The following is a 20,617-nucleotide window of genomic DNA, read 5'->3' on the forward strand; positions in this document are numbered from 1 at the left end:
TTAACCTAAATACTAGCTGGTCAAAGTTTAAGACCATACTGAAACGAAGCATTAATCGGTAAACACGTAACGAAATTTAGTCATTTGTGTTCAAGCATTAGCATTGTCAACATCTCTCACTTACATCTCCAGTGTTACATTGGGTAAAAAAACATGGCAAAGGCTAAAAGTTGACAGAATTTGAACGTGGCAGAATTGTCTAGCTGCAAAACAAAGTCTCTCTTAACGTGCCATCGCTGGTGAGATTGGGCATAGTAAAATTGCTGTTGCAAGTTTTTTAAAAGACCCTGAAGGATACGGAAGGAGAATTTCAAGTGATCAGCCCAAGAAAATTTCGCCGGCGTTGAGCAGGAGGATTCGACAGGTTGTCTGGCAAAACACCAGCTGATCGTCAAACCAGATTAAGGCCCTTACAGATGCAGAATGCAGCTCAAGAACAATAAGATGGCATATACGAGAGAAAGGCTTTAAAAACTGTAAACATCTTCAAAGGCCACTCCTCCTTCTACACCACGAATCAGCTCAGTTAAACTTTGCTGAGAAGCACCAAACATGGGACGAAGAAAAGTGGAAAAAAAGTTTTGTTCTCTGATGAGAAAAAATTTAACCTGGATGGTCCAGATGGCTTCCAACGTTACTGGCACGATAAGGATATTCCACCAGAGACATTTTCTACACGACACAGTGGAGGAGGCTCCATCATGATCTGGGGTGATTTCTCCTTCCATGGAACAATGGAGCTTCAGGTTATACAGTGGCATCAAACAGCAGCTGGCTACATTGGCATGTTGGAGAGAGCATCTTTATTGACTGAAGGCCCTCACTTGTGGAGAAATGATTGGATCTTTCAGGAGGACAATGCTGCAATCCACAATGCCCGCAGGACAAAGGACTTTTTCATGGCAAATATAGTGATTCTTTTGGATCATCCATCGTGTTTACACAACCTGAACCTCAGTGAAAATGTTTGGGGGTGGATGGCAAGGGAAGTCTATAGAAATGGACATCAATTCCAAACAGTGCATGATTTTTGTGAAGCCATCTTCACCACTTGGAATAAAATTCCAGCCAGGCTTCTGCAAACGCTTATATTGACCATGCAGTCAATGATGGTTGTGCAACTCAATACTTAGTTCTCTTGTTGGGCATTTCCTACTCTGTTTGGGACTTCTTATTGGTATGATCTTAAACTTTTGACCAACTAGTATTTAGGCTAATTTCATAGTGTTTACATTTTTCCTATTAAATGCTAAAAAAGTTTTTTATTTTTATTTTCTTTTTTCTTATTGTCATCTTTCGAAGCTCTACTCAAATAATTGGTTGAGTCTGACAATGCAAAATGCATATTTTTTTCTTTATATTCATTGGCCTTGAGATTTTGGCCAGCAGTGTATTTCACTTGTACATTTTTGAAGCTGTCTTGTGGTTGTCCTTATGTTCTTTGAATTGCATCTGGAAGAATTGAGATCATATACATTTTTCAGTACTTTTGTTAATATTAAGTGATATTATGTGATCTTAATGTAGGATGGAATAAAAAAAATAGTAAATCCTATTCTATAATCAACAGAAAAATCTATTTAGAAAACTAACTCTCAATTAACTGAACTATAATACATTTAATTCTCCTATTTCTCTCTTCACCCATTATTATTGTAAGTGAATAGTGTAATTTCTTAATAATCAGTCATATAAATACATCATGTATGCAAATTCAGAATTTAAAATAAAACACTGCTCTCCAAAATGAAAAAAATAAAAAAATTACACACTTTAAAACCTATATAATACAATATCACATCCTTTTCTCCTACTTTCCTTGTTTTATGTTGGCTACTTGGTTTGTGTGTGTGGGATTAATTTTGTGTTCTCAGTCCTTGCTCACACACTCTTAGTGTGGAGTATTTTTTGGCAATTTCTTCTCTAGTCTGAGCTAGATTTAGCCTGTCTGTTTTATGTTTGAGCTACGGCATATCTGGCCACCAGGTTTTACACTCTGTTCTCTCTTAGTGTGAGAAGATCTTTCACTTATAGATGCTGTAGCTTCCCTTGAAACCCTCATTCCTTTGGACCTTGTAAACACAGATTTATAATTTTGGGGTTCTTTGTTCTCCTTTGTGAACCTCTCCTCAAGATGATTGGAGCCTACCTTTTCTACTTCTACATTCCCTTACCACTTATTAAACCAAGTCTCACCCTTCTCGGATTGAGGTTCATTTTTTGATGAGCATAGAACTTCCAACATGTGGAGAATGGACAAAACTTCACATCAACATGATCTACCTTCTTGCTCTTCATCTGGCACGTTGGGCTCGACTCCTGTGTTTTGTTTGGTTGTTCATTGTGTTTTGTTGCAGACTTTTTCCTTAAGAGTTTTTGCCTCTGACAGTACCTGTCCTCGAACCATTCTTTTCCCATGGTCTTCTTTCATTCTTCCCTTTTAGGATAGGTCTGTCAACTTATTTGTTTACATGTTCATCTTTGGATGTAGATGATCACAGACTTTTCCCCTGTTATTTGTATAAAACTTGTCAGATTTTTGTTCTTATTCATATCTTCTTTGATAGCCCATGGATGAGTTTGGATGGTGGACATATGGGCTCTTTCCCCACATTCATCTCTACACGTTTTAGGAGTTTTATCTTTAGATAATTTTGTTTTTCACAGTTTGCCATTTTTAATCACCTCCCCCCCATCTTTGAGAAGAATATGTGCTGTTTCTTTTTCAGAGTCCATCTTTCATTTTATAGTCTTACCAAGGATCCATCACACTGAACACACTCGCCAGCTGTGGATGAATTATAATGTCACAGTCAGTCCCACTATTCATTGGTAAAAGAGTAGCTCAAGAGTTGGAGGTTTGTGGTGATGACTAGTTTCCTTCCCTCTTGTTCTTCCCTGCTAAATTAGGGACTGGTAGTGCCTTATGTATCTTTGTGCAGAATTACAAAACAATCAAACAAACATACCAAGTGGTTGGTGTTGCCTTCCAGGCTATACTTGTGTAAAATTTTCATGAAGTTAGGATAATGGAAAGTATTCATACCATTCACCCTTGCTCTACATGTGCCCACTGTGAGGTTGAGTGTTCTGCAAGACTGCTTGAGATGTCCTGTTTGTATATATATCTGTATTCACTCTACTGTCCACTCCAGACTGTATCTATTGCATGGACTGTCATGGGAGATGCTTTGCTCATTTCTTTAGCTTATGCTTGCTGTTTCCCATAAAAGATTTTTCTGGACTGAAGAAGGATCAGTGGAGAACTGGGCACTTTCACTGGGTCTCCTCTATGTGAATCCTCTTCTAGTTAATCAAGTGGAGAATGGGAGACCCTTGCTATTTGTCAGTGTACTAATGATGATGGGCCATGGAAAAATGTTAACTGGTTGGAAGTTGACAGCTGTAGCTAGAAAAATTAGCATCAGTGCAGTGAGAAGTGGGGAGGTTGTGACATTGTTAGTGTAGTGCAAATCACTCCTGATACAAATCAGATACGTCACTCATGTACTCTTCTTCTGTATCCTGAGCCTGTCCAGTAGAGTTGATATGTCAACACTATGTGACTATGTCCTCTCCTCCTGCATTCAGTCTGTCCAGTAGAGTTAGGGTTGCACACAATATATCCTGATATTTTATACTACTGCTCTCTTTCTGCAGGTAGAATCTATTCCATAGTATCTGTTTGAGTCAAGTTGAGAAATTGATATACAATATATATATATATATATATAATGTCTTCCTCTTCCAGCATATGCCTTTTCAGGAGAGTTGAGGGGACCACACATTATACTGGTTTTTACAACTTGACTAATGTGTTCTCATCCTGCAGCTGGAAGAAGGAAGTCTTGTAGAATCTGATAGCTGAGGTGTGTACAGGTATCAGTATTATGTAACATTGTGTTCTCTTCCCAGGACTGGTGTCAGACATGTAGAGTCTGATGTTAGGAGTTAAGATGTGCACACCAGGTATGGTCTGAATGCACCACAACCACAATGTTTAACGTGGTTGGGATGCATTCAAATCATATGTGGTGTGCCCATCTTAACTCTTAACATCATCAAATTTGCAAGTACTTGATATACACATGTTCTAATGCCACATTTTGCACACCTGCCACATACCTTTAATTTCTTTTTCTTCTCCCTTTTCATATACAAGCAAAAATTACACTCTGGATGAGATGTGGTCTCTCATGGATGTGCATCCATGAAACCCTGCTATTCGATGTCACATACCATGGGCATTCTCAGGATGCTTTCTGAAGGCTGTAAGTAAATTTTAGTATGGGATTCTAGGTACACAGTTTGTGGAGGTGAGTTATTATGTTAGAAGTTAATATTTTTCTCACCTGAAAATGTATTTTTTTAGAAGGTATTCACCTTTCTCACATTCCCATCTATCATCCCCACATCTGGTGCACATTTTCTTGTTTGTCTCATCAAAGAATGAAAATTCACGAGTGCAAGTGCATAGGCTTGAGTTAATGTACATGGAGGTGCATCTTGGTGGAGGGTTTTTGTTACATGATGATTTCATCATTCATGATGAAATTCACGTAAAATCACATAAAATTAGGTAAGAAAGAGCTTACACCAGAGTATTTTTAAAATGGAATAACAAATAATTCAAATTCTTAGTGGTTTATGTAAATATAAAGATTTATTCAATGTATATGGTGTTTTAATTTGTTTTTTATTCAATGATGTACAGTGTTACGTGTAACTGTATACAATGTTCAGGTACCTTGTAATGGAGTTAATGGATGCCAACCTGTGCCAAGTAATTCAGATGGACTTAGATCATGAACGAATGTCCTATCTTTTGTACCAGATGCTTTGTGGCATTAAGCATTTACATTCTGCTGGTATTATACACAGGGTAAGTATCTTCATGCATAATTTACTCAAATATTTCTATTTTACACCTATTATTCAAGTCCACTAGATGTATATATCATTAATTTTTGGAGATGTGATAGGGATCAAGGTATATCTAGTACTTCAGTAAAGTAGTTGTATTCTGAAAAAATCTCTATAAATTGTAAGCATAAAAATATAATAGTTTTTCACAAAGTTACCTTACTTTTATGGAATGTAAGCCTCATAGGTGTAATATTTAACTTCGTAATTTGTCTCTAACAAATAAACATGTATACATAAGACTGTGTGTGCAAACATTTATGATGTATACTCATTCCAAAACATTCTTATCTCTTCATACTTACAGCTATTTCTCAACTGCCAGGATTTCTTCTTTTGTCCATCTGAGTCTGAGTGTTGATCTGAATTTTTCTTATTTGCTTCAGTTTTTTTATACCACATTTAATTGCCATTGGTTATATTTGTCTCATGACACTCCCTACTTATGTCAGTGTGCCCTTTATCCTGATACTGCGTATAAGCACCTCATTCAGATAGTCCCTTGGTGTAGATTACTGTATGTGGTGAGGGTAAGGTTCTGTTTTTTCAGTTAACCTCCTCTGGGATCTAAATATCCATCCATGTGTTTCCTGTGAGATGCAACCCATGAACCACTTTGGCCTTGAATTCCTGTACACGAGCAGCCTTGGGGAGGCCCCCTTGGGTCAGTCAGCTGGTCCACTTGGGCTGGGGTCAACCAAGTACCAGTGTTGGAAGTACTCAACAGGTGTTGTGAACATTGTATCTGATGCTGGTGTTTGAATATAGTGCTCACGAAATCCTGGCATTGCTGCAGTACCATTGTTTGGCATTGTAGTGCATCCCCTCATAGGGCTCCATGGTGGGTGGGGTCAATGGGCACTGAAATATTCCTTTTTTATGATAGATCTCCAAATAAAACTTAAATAAAATAGTGAAAAAACAGTCTATAGGTAAACAACCACATCTTGAAGATTTTGAGCAGCAATCTTGAATTATTATTAAGCAAGGAATATGGCCTTGAAAATGCTGGACCCTGTTCATCATCAAGAACTTCAGCTCTGCACTGGGGTTTTCCACACTTTCCCAGTTTAGAGCTTGTACACAGAGTCTCATGAACCTTCTTTACACCTCTGCCATTTGCAACTCTCTCTACTACATGCTTCAAAACTTTGTTCCTTACCAAAGCACCCCATCTGGGGTTGTGTTTTCCTTCCTCGGTGGGCCATATTTTTTTCAGAACAGATGATCTGCCATTGCTCCTTTTGGCCTTTGTATCCAGGCACAGTTGGATGAATTGTGCCTGTCCTTAGATAACATTGCTGTATCCACTGGTCAGCCCATCCCACCATGGCTTCTTACAGTCCCAAAATGTGACCTATCTTTAAGTCATCTGAAAAAAAAGCAGACATTCCCGATTGGAAATACTGTTTGTTATTTGCTGAACATCTTTTGAACCATCCTTCTATTCCTGTTTATACAGATGGTTTGAAATCAGGTAACTGTGTGGGCTCTGCCACGGTTTGTTGTGGTTTGGTGGTTGCATGAAGAATTCCCTATACAGCTTCTGTGTTTACTGCTGAACAGTATGCTATTTCTCTTGCCCCCGGATCACGTAGTAGCTAAGCAGTACTCAAATTGCACTGTTCATAGTGACTTGCTTAGTTTTCTACTGGCCCTGGAATTGCTTCACATTGGTTCACACCCTGTTCTCACCAATATTCAAAACTGACTGGCCAATTTGTCTTTAACATCTACTTCTATCCAGTTTTTGTGGATACTGGGCCACTTTGGTTTTCATGAGAACAAGCTCCCTGACACTGCAGCTAAATCTGTCTGCTTTGGCACTATCACGAATGTGTCTGTTCCTTACATAAACTATGGTCCTGTATTCAAGGCTCATCTACGTGCCAGCTGGCAGTCGACTTGGAGTGAGCATTGTGAAAACAAGCTTTTCCAAATAAAACCCTCTCTTGGACTTTGGCTGTCTTGCTGCCATAAGGATAGGAAAGAGGAAGTTGTTCTAACTAGACTACACGTTGTTTTCTTTTATCTGGGACTGATGCACCAATGTGTTGTCTGTGTAACACTCAGGTCACAATAAGCTGCATTTTACTGACTTGCTGTCATTATGACTCTCAATGATGGCACCATTTTAAACATGTTCTGTCCCAAGGTTTGTTCATAATGTTAGACAGTGTTATTGGTGATGGGGACACTGTTCACCTTGGAAATGTTTTAGTTCTTTAAAGGCCATTAATCTTTTAATACCATGTAACTTTTTTAATTTAGATATTTTTTTAATGTGATTCCCTTTAAAGAATCAAAGTAAATCTAGTTTGATTTGAAATTAGCAAATGGCTGTAATGTTAAATAACTGAGAACCTGGACTGGAAAAGCCAATTTCATGTGACTGGCGGTGGTTTTCAACTTACCTGTTAGTCTTCTTGGTGAGTTATGATAATTACAATTATGCTACAGAAAGTCCTTTGCAACTTGTATTTCTGTAGTTTTTCTCTTACTGCTGTAGGCGAGATGTAAAATTGGTTTTAATGCTATTTATGTGTATTTTTTAACTTTATTTTGTTTTACCTTAATTTCCTTTTATGAATTTTACTAATTTTATTTAAATGTTAACTTTTTACCTGATGTTTGGTGGAGGTAGCATAGTTACTTTGTGCTATAAAACACCAAACTAACAAACCAACCATCCAGATAATGTTATCAATTTTTATAAATTGAATCAATCCATTCTTTTATCATTGGAGATATTATGAGCATTCTTAGTGCCACCTAGTTGCTTTTTATGAAAAAAAATTAGTAAATTAAGTAATATATATATTATAAATTTTTAAGCCATAGACAAAACACATTAGAATTAAACAAAATACACTGCATATTTTAAAAAGATCCTAGGGTGCAAGCTACAACGTGGGATTATAAAATGTATTCTAGGTTTTGGTGGTGACACATGAAGTAGGAACCACGTTGTTGAAGGAATACACAGTGTATCAATCTTAACCTCCAGTTTGCTAATATCAAATAAGATTACAAATTTAGGAGTTAGGAGAGTGAGAGGTGAGTGCTCATTCTACAGTGTTCAACATTTGTATCACCCTGCAAACAGTTGTGGGAAGGTGACTTCTCTCCCAATTTAATATAAGAAAAAGATAAACATAAACAGATGAAAATAAATAAATACAATGAGAAATTAAAATAAAAATAAAATAAGGAAACTAAGGTAATGACATCTGGTGGTAAGTAAGATAAAACTTACCTCTTGAAGGTAGTATTCCTGCTCCCAGTATGATAGAGGCACTAATTAACACAACATCAGTAAAGTGATAGTTTACTGTGACTGTCATGCTTTTATGTGCTGCTCAAGGTGTACATCTGCATAAAGTAGTGCCAAGTTTACCTTATCAGGAAGACAGGAGATTGGTGTTGCATCACTGATCTTTTTTTATGTATGTCAGTGTCTCAGTTCTCTAAGATTCGTAAGTTACTCATTCTTCAATCTATGTTGACTTCATTTACTGTGATTGGGATTGTCCAAGGTTTTTGTACTCGACTTCTATCTGAACGCTGCCTTAGTAGTGGAGTCTCACTGCTGTTAACATATTTTGTGTACAACGGTTAGGTATTGCAGTTCAGGATTTTTATCTTCATACTAGTAAAGGTTCACATGGATTCTGCTGAATCATACAGGTTTTTTTGCCCCCTCCTTTCCATAGCTTTATGCACACACCATTCCACAGATGACTGGTTATGCTGGCACCATCTTCTCAATTATCAGAATAGCACATATTGATTTTGCTTTCAGAAACAACCAAGGCAGGCTTCATTCTCACATTTATTCTTTATCCATTTCAAAATTTCATCAGTCTGGATATTTTATTTTTTATCTTGTCTCTCAGTCAGTTTCAGCTAACTCACATTTAGCTATTTGCTGTATAACAGGAAACTCAATTCTTACTCATTTCTTTTTCTCTCACTGCATGGATGATTCTTTCTCTTTTCAGGAATGTGAGCTCACTCAAATTTGTGGTGCCTTTGGGATGAGTGCACAAGAGGTCCTTTTTGTGATCTTTACATGACCGAGGGATCATAAACTTTAGTTCACCAGATTTCACAATATTCATTAGCCAGGGTCACTCTTCTGTCTTGAAGAATTGATAAGTTAGGATGTTACTGAGATGTGGGATCTGATATCAATGTTCCGTCCAATGTTACATCTCTTCAGGAATAACTTGCATATGCCAACAGTTGGGAATTCCAGGGTCAATGCATAGATATAAGGCTTCTCTATGAATTGTTTTATTTCTTGTTTTCCAAAAGCAATGCTTCATGATTCAGCCTATTATAAGGAAAATTTTCAGGTTTTACTCTGATAATTCCATGGTGGTGTCTTGTGTTTCTCATTGAAAAGGAACTTTGAACATGAGTTCTTATTTTCAGGTCTTGGACCTCCATTCTCAAAACCACTTCTATTATATCACTTTACTAGCTTGTCATGTTCTGACAATGTTACATTGAGGTAACAGCTTGATATTTTTCAACCCATACAGATTATTCCAACAGAACCGTTGCTGTTTCACAAGGTTTTGTTGGTTTGACCCACACTTTGCATTTCTGTTTGGTGGGTTGGCCCTATATTGGAAACCTCAACTGCTGTTAATTTCAACTTTAGTAACTCACCTCTGGGCTTTGGCAGTGGATTCATTCTGTCAGGATGGGATGGAATTACTATTCCAAACCTTCCCTTTGATTCATATGTTATCCAAGATACCAACTATGTTTTGTTCCAACTTCTTGTCAGGCCTGTTGATATCACATGACTGATGGCTGCATCCTGGTTTCTGCTGTATTTCTAGGAGTGTCTAACTCTTCTACTTCTTTTTGGGCCATCTCTGTGGAGGCAACCATGATTTGACAGGGTTCACCTGGCTTTCAAGAAACTCGAGTATGTATTTGTATATTGAGAGGAGATTGAATACACTTCAATCAGAAGTGCCAATCGTAACTCGTTTTCTGACCTGGCTCTTTGACAAGTGTTTTTGCACTTTTCATTATTGTCCTGTATATGCTAGCCTTATCAACTATCATTTGATATTAGCAACTAAATATTCTTTGTCCCTCATATTCTCTGGATTCTTCAGGTTACTTGGGGTTGTGTGTTCCAGACAAACAACCATTCTAGTGACTGATATATTAAGGTTGCATTACATGCCCTTTCTCTACATCTGTTTGTGTCCTCAATTTTCGTTGCTGCTAATTTTTGGACATAACTGGTAGGAGTGGTTTGCACTGTTTGTTCACAGACTGCTTTATCATTCTACCAATGTCATATTACTGGTTCTTCTCACCCAAGACATTCAGGGAAGGGGATTAATTATTTCCACTAATTTATCTAATCAGTATTTTTCACTTCTAAGACCAAACAGTCTTGGAAGTTTTGTTGTCTGTAGTAATTCCTTTTGAGATGCTAGATGACTTCTTTATTCAAACTCTCTTTCAAGAAGATGAATCTTATATGAATCATGTCTCATCAGATTTTCGTATTTTTATCTCCTTAACAGCCCAGTTCAATTGCCCTTTATTTCACATTATTTGCACAATTTTGCAGTATCTTCATCTGAAGGTTTTTCACCTAGCCCTTATAATTGTCTAAACCACTTTGGCTAAATTATACAGATGGGGGAGTATTTTCATTGCTATCTTTCAGGGTCCCTTACTTCATATTCACAGCATCCTGCTCTGTGGCAAGTGTTACCCAAATAAATGTGTTTTTATCAAGCCAATGCTGCACTGACAACCAGGCTTTGTAGAAATGAGGTGTTCCATAAGACCACCTAGGAGCTGAACAAGTGGTATTACTGTACTATGCTGGACAGCCACTTGAACTATCATGAGTAAAGCATAAGGAAATTCTACTTGTCTCTGCCACTTATCAAATTGAACAAGTCAAGAGTTGGTTTGCTTTTAAAATTTTGGGGTCACTGTTTACCTCTTGCAATGTTTTCAGAGCACTGTTCCTCAGGACTATCCAATGTATATTACTGCCAGATTCTCTTCGTGGAGCTAGGGAGTTTTTACCATACCCAATTTCCATTCATGGGGGTGGTGGACAAAAGTTTTCCTCCAGAGTATTAGAATGAATTACTTCACCTTTAGAGAAGAGGATCAAATTGAGGATTTTGCTACCTGGATCTCTGGATTGTTTTCCCAGATATTCAGGGAGAGGCACTAGCTTTTGTGAGAGCCAACTAGTAATACTTGTTCAGATTTGATGCTTTGCTGTCCAGCTGGAGTGTGCATGGCTCTTCTGTTTGACCAATATAGATTCAGTATATGGGTCGTGGATAAGGATTCACTGTTTCCTTGTAATTTTGAATGCAGAGTGGTTCCTTCCTAGGTTCTTGGTTGAGCACAGTTGTTCCACATCCTACCCATAATTCTGGTGACAAGTAGAATGTACCTCACCCATATGGTTGTGACATGTGGATGAATGTTCATATTTCCCAACTTGATAATATGTGTTTTCTTTGGTTGAGCACATCATTCCAAGCTGGGATGTTGTCTTTTGGGCCACTGGAGGTGGAGAAGGTTTTTTCCCTCTTCAGTGTTGCTTTTTTAGTTGTTGTGATTCCAGTGACTAGGAATGCATCACTCTATGTCTACAGGTTGGCATCTATATATATATTTCTGTTTATATATAAAAAGTATATGATGATTTAGTCCTTAATTCCAACCTTGAGTAGTGGAACATTAGCTATCTGATTGAAGCTGGCTTATAGTGATGATCACTCATATACAGGAACTAAGCTCTACTTGAACAGTATATCTGTTCTGGACTTAGTGCAGTTCTCACACTAGGGTGCCAGTCTTCTGTTGACTTACCTGTTATCTGTGCAGATGCTTTCTGTATGAATAATTTCCTCACTGGTACCTCTACCTGGTCAGGGCAAGATTATAGCAGTAAGTGTGAGAGGAGGTATGTGTTGGAAGTTAACATTTTGTTTAATTAAAAATGTAATTCCAGTAATACCATTCGTACCTTCCTGCACTTCCTCTCCACAAAGAGCTAGTGTTAGAGACTGGGTTTAAGTCCGTCTCAAAAAGTGGTATCATTATGTGAATGATATATATGAAGTACCAAGTAGAGAGAACATTGATGTAGGTGGAGAGTGTCGTGAGACGAACATCACCAAGGACAATGAAGGGTGTGGAAAAGATTGAAGTGAAAAAAAATAGACCAATCTTTAGATGGGCAGAAGAAGAAACCTGTGCAGTTGAGTAATAGCTTTAAGTGTGAGAGAAGGCAAGTATTATTGGAAATACATTTTCAGTTTAAGAGAATGATAACTTTGAGTTGCACAGCTTTGTTCTTTGATGATAACTCCCTTGGATACTTCAGGATAGTCTCTCTTGCAACTTAGTTTCATCTTGATATAAATGTCATCATGATTACTACCACACTGACGACATTTCAAACAGGTACTTACACTTAGACTGTAAGTAAGCTTTGATGAAGTTACTTTGTCAGCCATTTCTAATGACAAAAATTGTTGCAAACCACAGAAGTGCAACCATTTCAGTGTTTTTTTTGCAAGTTTTTATGTGGTAGGAGTAGAAGGATTCTTTATCCATAACTCCTCAACAGTTGTGACTATGAAGGTGTTGTCAGTCTCTTTCAATTCCAAATAAAATAAAGAACTGTTTAATGCCTTCAAAATCATAATTGAAATACTGAAAAATATGTGAGTATTCCAACCTCCAAATATTTTCTGTTTGGCTAACATTCTAGATGTTAATAGACTTTTCAACAGGATTTTATATTTTATTGCACTATGTACTGGATAGATCTTTGTTGTTGGTTTAAAATGCAAGTTACAAAAGTGTTTTGTGCATTAGATTGAAAGCTAAGATTATTTAAAAGATTAGTTATGTTTGAAACTATGGTATAATATGTGTTTTGTTTGATTGTTACATACTTTGAGAGTTAGTCTGTGCTAAGTATGTAGGTTTATGAAACTAAAAACTGTTTCAGTACCTGCAGTGGGCACAGCACAAGATAACTCAATGTTTAGCTTTGAGCGTAATACAAAACAAACATTTATGTTAGTCACAATATAAAGAAATAAAAGTAAATCAGAATATAAACAGTCATAGAGCTTTGGATGGCATTAAAAATTAGGCCAACTGTTTCATCAAATATTTAATTATTGCAAACTAAGGTTAAAATGAAATCACAAAATACAAGTTTGAAAATTAAAACATGAAAGACATTAAATATTAAGGCATTTTTCTTCATATATTTGTTCACCAGTTTGTTTGGAAATCAACAATTTAATACTAATCTGGTAACTAGAGTAAAGAATGTCATAAATTTGTTAACCTTTTTACAACAGGTACCCCTTTAAACCCCTTTCTGTGTAAGTCACTGAGGTTCTATAGATTATGCAAGTGAAATGGTAAGATAAAAGATAGTATTTTTATGCTTAACTTAAAAATTACCTTACAGGTGAACTATTCAGAGTCTGAGTTCAAATATAATTAAATAATTAATTAAATAACAATTTTTTTATTGGAAATAGTAGAAAGGATATAAATTAAATATTTTTTAAAACTTTTAGGAAAGTTCTTGCCAAATTTCATACTCTTGTTTTATTTTTGGAACATGATACGACAAGAATAACATTAACTACTTTAGTGTAAGTAGCTGAAAGCTACAGGGTTAATCAAAAGCATGCCTGATTTTGACACCTCCTGAGGTCATATTAAGTTAAACAATTTCTTAACCTCCATGTCATTGAGAGAAGTTCCAGGATCATTTGGATGTTTTGACCACTTTTCCTCCTAGATGACTGAAGAGGACACACAGATGTATATAAATTAATAACAAGACTTTTGACAGTTTGTTTAATTTGCTATGGTTTTTTTACTGCCATGGTACCATTTAAATCATATGCCCATGCTAAGTACATTATTATGCCACTCTTCAGAAGTTGTCGAGATTATGATGACAAAACAGTTTTGAGATCACTACACTAGTGTTGTGCATGCACATATTGTAGGATTTATCTTTGTGCATGTAGTTTGGAGCTATTCTCCATGAAATAATTATTACCAGGTCAAATGCCTCTTTCCCCTGCTGACTTAGTGCTTATGGTAATTACCAACATTTCTAATAGTGCTAGTGTTTGCTGCTCCATTTTTTTAAATTTCAGAGCATTGATGTTTTTTCTGCAATTGGAGCATAGTTATCTGTATCAAATATTTGAACATAATCATACGCAACCTTCAGGAGATTTGCCATTCCTGTTTTAGTCAGTATTTGCCAGTCAAAAATAGTTCTCTCTAATCAGTAAACACACAGCGAATATATAGTATCCTTAAAAAATAGAGTAAACTAATGAGTTTAAGTCATTAGAATAAAGAAATACCAAAGTCTTACAGAAATCAGTATACAAGCTTAACGTTTGAAACAGCTACCTGCAAAGGGATATATAGAAAAACCTTTGTTTCTTTTTCAGGATTCAATATAACCAAGTAGATATTACATTTGAACCTAGTATTTTGTGAAACGTGTATAAGCAGTAATTTAACGTAATACTGTGTCTGTCTATGTTGTAACATGCTTACTTTTAACAGAATTTATGTATATTTAGTATCTAATATGAACAATTTTGAGTAAATTTTTTAATACTGGTAAATTTAATGTTAGCCTTTACAGAAGTGCATAGTTTTGATAGGTTTTTTTGTCTCATAGGATCTGAAACCTAGCAACATAGTAGTGAAATCTGACTGTACTCTGAAGATTTTAGACTTTGGTTTAGCTAGAACAGCAGGAACCACTTTTATGATGACACCTTACGTTGTGACTCGGTACTATAGAGCTCCAGAAGTCATTCTAGGAATGGGTTATAAAGATAATGGTTGGTATATCTTAGTATTGGTATATGATAATACATCTTGTAGGAAAGTGAACATCTTTATAAAATCATTTTTCTGACATTTTTAGATGTCAATACTAAATAACAATAGTTATACATCTGTAGAGATAACATCCACTGAAATATATATATATATATATATATATATATATTAGTTTGTTATAATCTAAAACAAGCCAATACAAAAATGAATTAAAAATAATAAACAAAAATTGCTGCACTAATTAAAAAGTTCCTGGGGTACAAGTTATAATGTGGAATATAAAATATACCCTAGGTTTTGGAGGTGACTGAGAAGTAGGGCCCATGTTGCAGTGGGATACACTGTCTATCAGTCTTTACCTCCATTCATCAGTCTCACATAAAGAAGTAAAATAAAGGAGTAGCAATAGATATAGAAATAGAAGTTAGGAGGGCGAGTTGTGGGTGCTCAAGTTCACAACATCCCACCTCTACATCACTCTTTACTGCATGTAGACAGTTGTGGGAAGGTGACTGCTCTCCAAAGTAAAGAAAAAAATTAATTGAAAAATAAGAATAAGATATATAAGGTACTAACTAGTCTTTGGTGGTAAGTAAGTTAAAAAACTTATCTCTTGAAGTTAGCATTCCAGCTCCCATTATGGTAAAAAGGCACTCAGTAAATGAATTATACTAATATGAAGAGTCCCATCCAGCTATATAAATAAACTAGTACAGCACCCAACCACTGGCTCCTACTTGCTTCCTCCCATTGTCAATCCAGAGTCCACACTCCTTAGCTCATACAAGGTACAGAATGGGTTTGTTTCTTTATGAAGGGGTGTTTTGTTGTGGGGATTCTTTTTCATAAGCACATTCAGGCCCAGCCTTTTTCTCTTCAGGTTTGGAGTGAACACTTACGTTCTCCACCTTTTTTTACGGCTCAATATCTTTTATCTCTTTGAGGATGGATATTTTTAGTCAAGGACAACAAATATTGTTAGTTGGTAGCCTTATCATAGAAGAATTGGTAAATATTATTGTGTGCAGGAATACCATGCAGTTTTTACCCTCTTATTTTAATGTCTAAATTTTATTAAATGTTCGTGTATCTGAATTTGTACAGTTTTCACATAATTTGTGATCTAGATGAGTTTTAAGTTAATGCCATTCTAGCTGTCTTTATTTCTTTATTGTTCTATCAAGATACCTGCTCCATCTGAGAGGATTATTACTGTTTCTATAATGCTGCATTTAGTGCAAGGTCAGAAACAGTAATATCCTTCAGTAGTAGAGCAAATTATATCTAGAGGATATGGCCTTATGCTAAATGATAGTGATCAGTTATGTGGGTAGTGCTAGTAACTGTCAGTAAATCTATTGTTTCCTGTTAGGTAAGAAGTGTTAGATTTGAAGTGTTAAACAGGTTCTTAAATGAGTTCGATGGTGGAAAGACCTTTTGTGGGAAGACAATGTATTGATAAGTTCACAAGTTCAATAGAGGGTGACTATCCATTGTTTTAACACAAGAATACACAATACATTTGAGACAACTTAATGTGTCAGTTAGGTAAACTTGGGTTTAACTTAAAGCTAACAGGTACATCATAGTTTGTCAAACAAATAAACAATAAATTACTTAAAACTTTATCATATCATGGTATATTAAGCAGATGCATAATATTTTGACTTTAACCCCTATATGGTTATAAAAAAATAATTAGTTAAACACAGAGTGCCAAATGAATAAACTTGATATTGAAGTTAGCCTATAAGACATGTTGTAATATACTAAGCAGATAAGCAAATGATTAATACAAGACTCCACATGGAAATACATGCAGAATGATGGGGTGTGCCAGAGTTTTGAGTATTTGTAGTTATATTTTGTTGTTTGTGGTAAAGCTACTAAGACTATTTACCACAATTCCTATTTTTGAACCACTAACCAGAGGGCACCCATTATATACACTAGGTGATTGACTTTTACTCTTATAACACACCCACAGTGTAAAGGAGATAAATGTTTACAGCATCACATGGATATTTAACTTAAATAACTTTATACTGTTATAATAATACGGTGTTTTCATGCTTGTATACAACATGTTCTGGCTAGACCAATTAGAGTCTTTCTTAAACTACTTTATATTAAGCCCCACGGTGTGGATTCCTGTACGTTGTGAGGGGACCTCCCAGGGTAGGTTTTTTTTTTTCAGTTTACCTCCTTGGGGATCTAAACATCCACCCATGCGTGTTTGCCATGCATAGTGACCTGTAAGGGGAGGAGAGGATCCTGGTGGTTGAGGGGTCCAAATCTAACAAACCACTTTGACTTTGAATTCCTGTACGGGCAGCCTTGTGGTGGCCTGCCTTGGAATCAGTCAGCTGGTCCACTTAGGCTAGGGTTAATCAAGGATCAGTGTTAGAAGTTCTCAACAGGTGTTGTGGACATTGTATCTGATGCTGGTGTTTGGGTATAGTGCTCACGAAACTCTGGTGTTGCTGCAGTGTTTTGTTTGACATTGTAGTGTGGCCCCTCAGAGGGTTCCATGGTGGGTTGGGTCAGTGGGCACTGACATTTCCCCTTTTATTATGGATCCTCCAAATAAAATTTTAAATAAAATAAAAAACCGTCCATAGGTAAAGGACCATGTCTTGAAGTTTCTGGGCAGCAATCTTCAACATCTGTACCACCTGTTGTACCTCATTTTTCTTATCCTACATTCTCTTTCAGAAAAACCTTTAGGGCAAATGTCCCCTTTTTTTATTCAGAAGGGACTGGAGGGACTTGCTGGCTCTCTGAAGTCAACAAAGAATCTTCAGCCTATGACACATTGGTGGAAACATCCACATCTCAACACAGTGAACTCCTCTTGCATTCAAAGGTGATTGGGATATATACCTATTGAGGTAACACCTCATGCTACTTTGAACTCATCACAAGGAGTTATTGCAGAGAAGGATTTGAAGAACATCCTGAGTTAGAGATTCTTGCTGGTTTCTCCACCCAAAAAGGTTCTGCAGAGATGTACCTCTACTCTCTAAGGTGGAATTATGATGCTGACCAATGTCCTCATTCTGACAATTATATCACCATGTCCATCTTCCACCATTAAGCCAGGTTATCTTAATTGCAGGGTATAGCTATACATTCCAAACTCTCTCCGATGTTACCAGTGTCAGAGGTTTTGTCACTCGAAGACTTTATGTCATGGTTTCTTCACATCTATCTCTTTTTTTCTCTTACTATTCTTCCAATTGGTTTTAACCAGATGTGGCAGGAGAATATTTTTCTTGATGCTTGGTGCCAGGCTATTGTCCTGCCTTTCTCTAAACCTGGGAAGGATACTAAGATTCTTTCTGTCCAAGTGCTTTGACAAGCTGTCTCTGTAAGACCTTAGAGAGAGGATGGTTAATGCTCACTTTGTTTGGTTCTTTGAATCAAACTACCTCCTCTCGCTCACTGAATGTGGGTTCCAATAACAGCGCTTCACCATGGACCACCTGATTCAACTTGAAATGTCAATCAGAGAAGCCTTTCTCAACTGACAACATTTTGTATCAATTTTCTTTGACATTGAGAAGGCTTGTGATGCAACATGAAGGTATGGCATTTGTGAGGCCTCCATATGTATGAGCTATGTGGCCATTTGTCCATTTTTATTGAACATTTTTTTAATCAACAGGCGATTCCAAGTTCTTGTGGGTTTGACACTTTCCCGTTCTTTTCTACAGGAACTTGAAGTCCTTCAGGGCTGTGTTTTGAGTGTTCCACTTTTCAGTATAAAGATTGCCATCACTGAACAGCTCCCTCTCATTGTTGCAAAGGGATCTATGTTGATGACTTTCACATCTCATGTCAATCATCCAACATGAGGTATATTGAGCGACAGATTCAGACTGCCCTAAATCATTTACTGATGTGGACCACAGCAAACAGCTTTAAACTCTCTCTAAAACCATTTGCATGCAATTTTGGAATTACGATGCTGACTAATATCCTTGTTCTGACATTTACATCACCACGTCCACCTGACACCATCAAGGCAGGTTATCTTAATTGCAGGGTGGCGTGCGCTGCAAACTCTCGATGTTTCCAGTGTCGGAGGTTAGGTCACTTGAAATCATGTCATGGTTCCCTGATGTGTGCTTGTTGTGTTGGCAAGGAGTATGATGCCTATGAGTGTGAAATGGACTCTCATTGCATCAGTTGCAATGGTTCTCATCCGTTTTACTTTCATTCTTGCCGTAAATGGTTGGAAGAAAAAGAGGTGCAGCATTTGAAAACGATTCATAACATCACTTATCCTGAGGCTTGAAAGTTGCTGTCCACCACTTCATCTCGGATGTATGCTGCTGCACTGTTCCACAACTGCAGTGGGAGTGCAGACAGATCTCTGTGCCTTCAAAAGAATCATTCTCAAAACAAATAAAAAGCCTTTTGACCTCCATGGTTAAAAAAAGTTGATAAATCAACTTCAACACCCACCTCTGTCTCTTACGCATATCCAACAAACCCCAAGATCCACATCTTTTGGTTCCAGGTACAGGCATTTCCTTGGATACATCTTCTTCTACCCCAAGATGCAAAACAATCATTTGTTCACGTACTCAGTCACTGGAATTCCCTTCCAACAGCAAAGACCTGCCCAATCGACCCAGGACAGAATCTATAGAGGTCGATAGATCTCCCTCGAATAAGGACAGTAAGGAAAAAAGATGTGGTCATAAACAGAAAGTTTATCCATATATTCCCCTATATGTAATTAAAAATGGCCATCTTGATACAATGGAATTGTCAAGGTTTATGTTCTAATCTGGATGACATCAAAGTACTAATTGCTTCCTACCATCCTCTATGTCTTTCCTTACAAGAAACATTTCTGAAATCTGCTAATACAGTCACCTTTCGGCAGTTTTCTTTGTACAGAAATGACAGGCTTTGTGATGGATGAGTGCATGGAGGGGTGACACTGTTGGTTGAGCAGCATATACCCACCCTGTCTCTGCCACTCGACACACCCTTGGAGGCCGTAGCCATCCGTGTTTCCTTGGGTAATATCATCACTGATTGTTTTCTCTATCTATTACCTGGAGAGACATATGATCAATCAGACCTTGATGCTCTCATTGAACAGTTGCTGTCTCCCTTTCTAATCCTGGGGGACTTTAAAGGAAATTATCCCCTCTGGGGATGTGCTGATATTGATAGGAGGGGTTGCTCCATAGAGCATATGCTCTCTGATCACAACCTTTCTCTTTTCAATATTGGTTCTGCTGCTTATTTCCATGCACCTAGTCAGTCCTTTACTGCTGTTGATCTCTCCATTTGCTCCCTTTCATTATTCTCCCATTTTTCTTGGAGGGTTGACAATAATCCACAAGGCAGTGATCATTTTCCTACAATTTAGAGCAAGACTAGCTGTGGTCGATGCCACCTGTCCTATGTGCTCTTGTCTGTAAGCAATCAATAGACGACTGTGTGTCATCAATAAGTGACTGTATTATTCAAGTAGCTGCTCAATGTATACCTAAAATCTCAACATGTTTTCCACTATATCCTTCCTTGGTGGAATCCTGCCTGCCACTTGGCACAGAAGGCTCAAGAACAGGCCTGGGATTCTTTCCATAGATATCCCACACTCGCATTGTGTTGTTTTTTAGCAGGCCTGTGCACATGCTTGTCAGGTAAGATGTAAAAGCTGGAAGGAATCTTGGATTAAGTTCACAACCTACATATCTTCTACTACCAGTTCTAAAGTCATGTGGGACAAGATTCAAAAAGGTCAGTGGGC

General features: G+C 37.1%; 1 protein-coding gene and 1 long non-coding RNA gene across 2 annotated transcripts in view; both read left to right on the plus strand.

Annotated features, from left to right (window-relative positions):
* The window catches only part of LOC143256139 (uncharacterized), a 141,573-nt gene that overhangs the window by 60,288 nt on the left and 60,668 nt on the right, over positions 1-20,617 (plus strand). The window lies entirely within an intron of this gene.
* The window catches only part of LOC143257720 (stress-activated protein kinase JNK-like), a 63,401-nt gene that overhangs the window by 34,540 nt on the left and 8,244 nt on the right, over positions 1-20,617 (plus strand). The window contains exons 5-6 of the mRNA XM_076516753.1: positions 4,744-4,882; positions 14,675-14,840. Coding sequence (XP_076372868.1) covers positions 4,744-4,882; positions 14,675-14,840 — 305 coding nt within the window. The remainder of the gene's footprint in view (positions 1-4,743; positions 4,883-14,674; positions 14,841-20,617) is intronic.

The sequence above is a fragment of the Tachypleus tridentatus genome, chromosome 7, assembly GCF_004210375.1.
Source record: "Tachypleus tridentatus isolate NWPU-2018 chromosome 7, ASM421037v1, whole genome shotgun sequence".
Classification (NCBI taxonomy): Eukaryota; Metazoa; Arthropoda; class Merostomata; order Xiphosura; family Limulidae; genus Tachypleus; species Tachypleus tridentatus.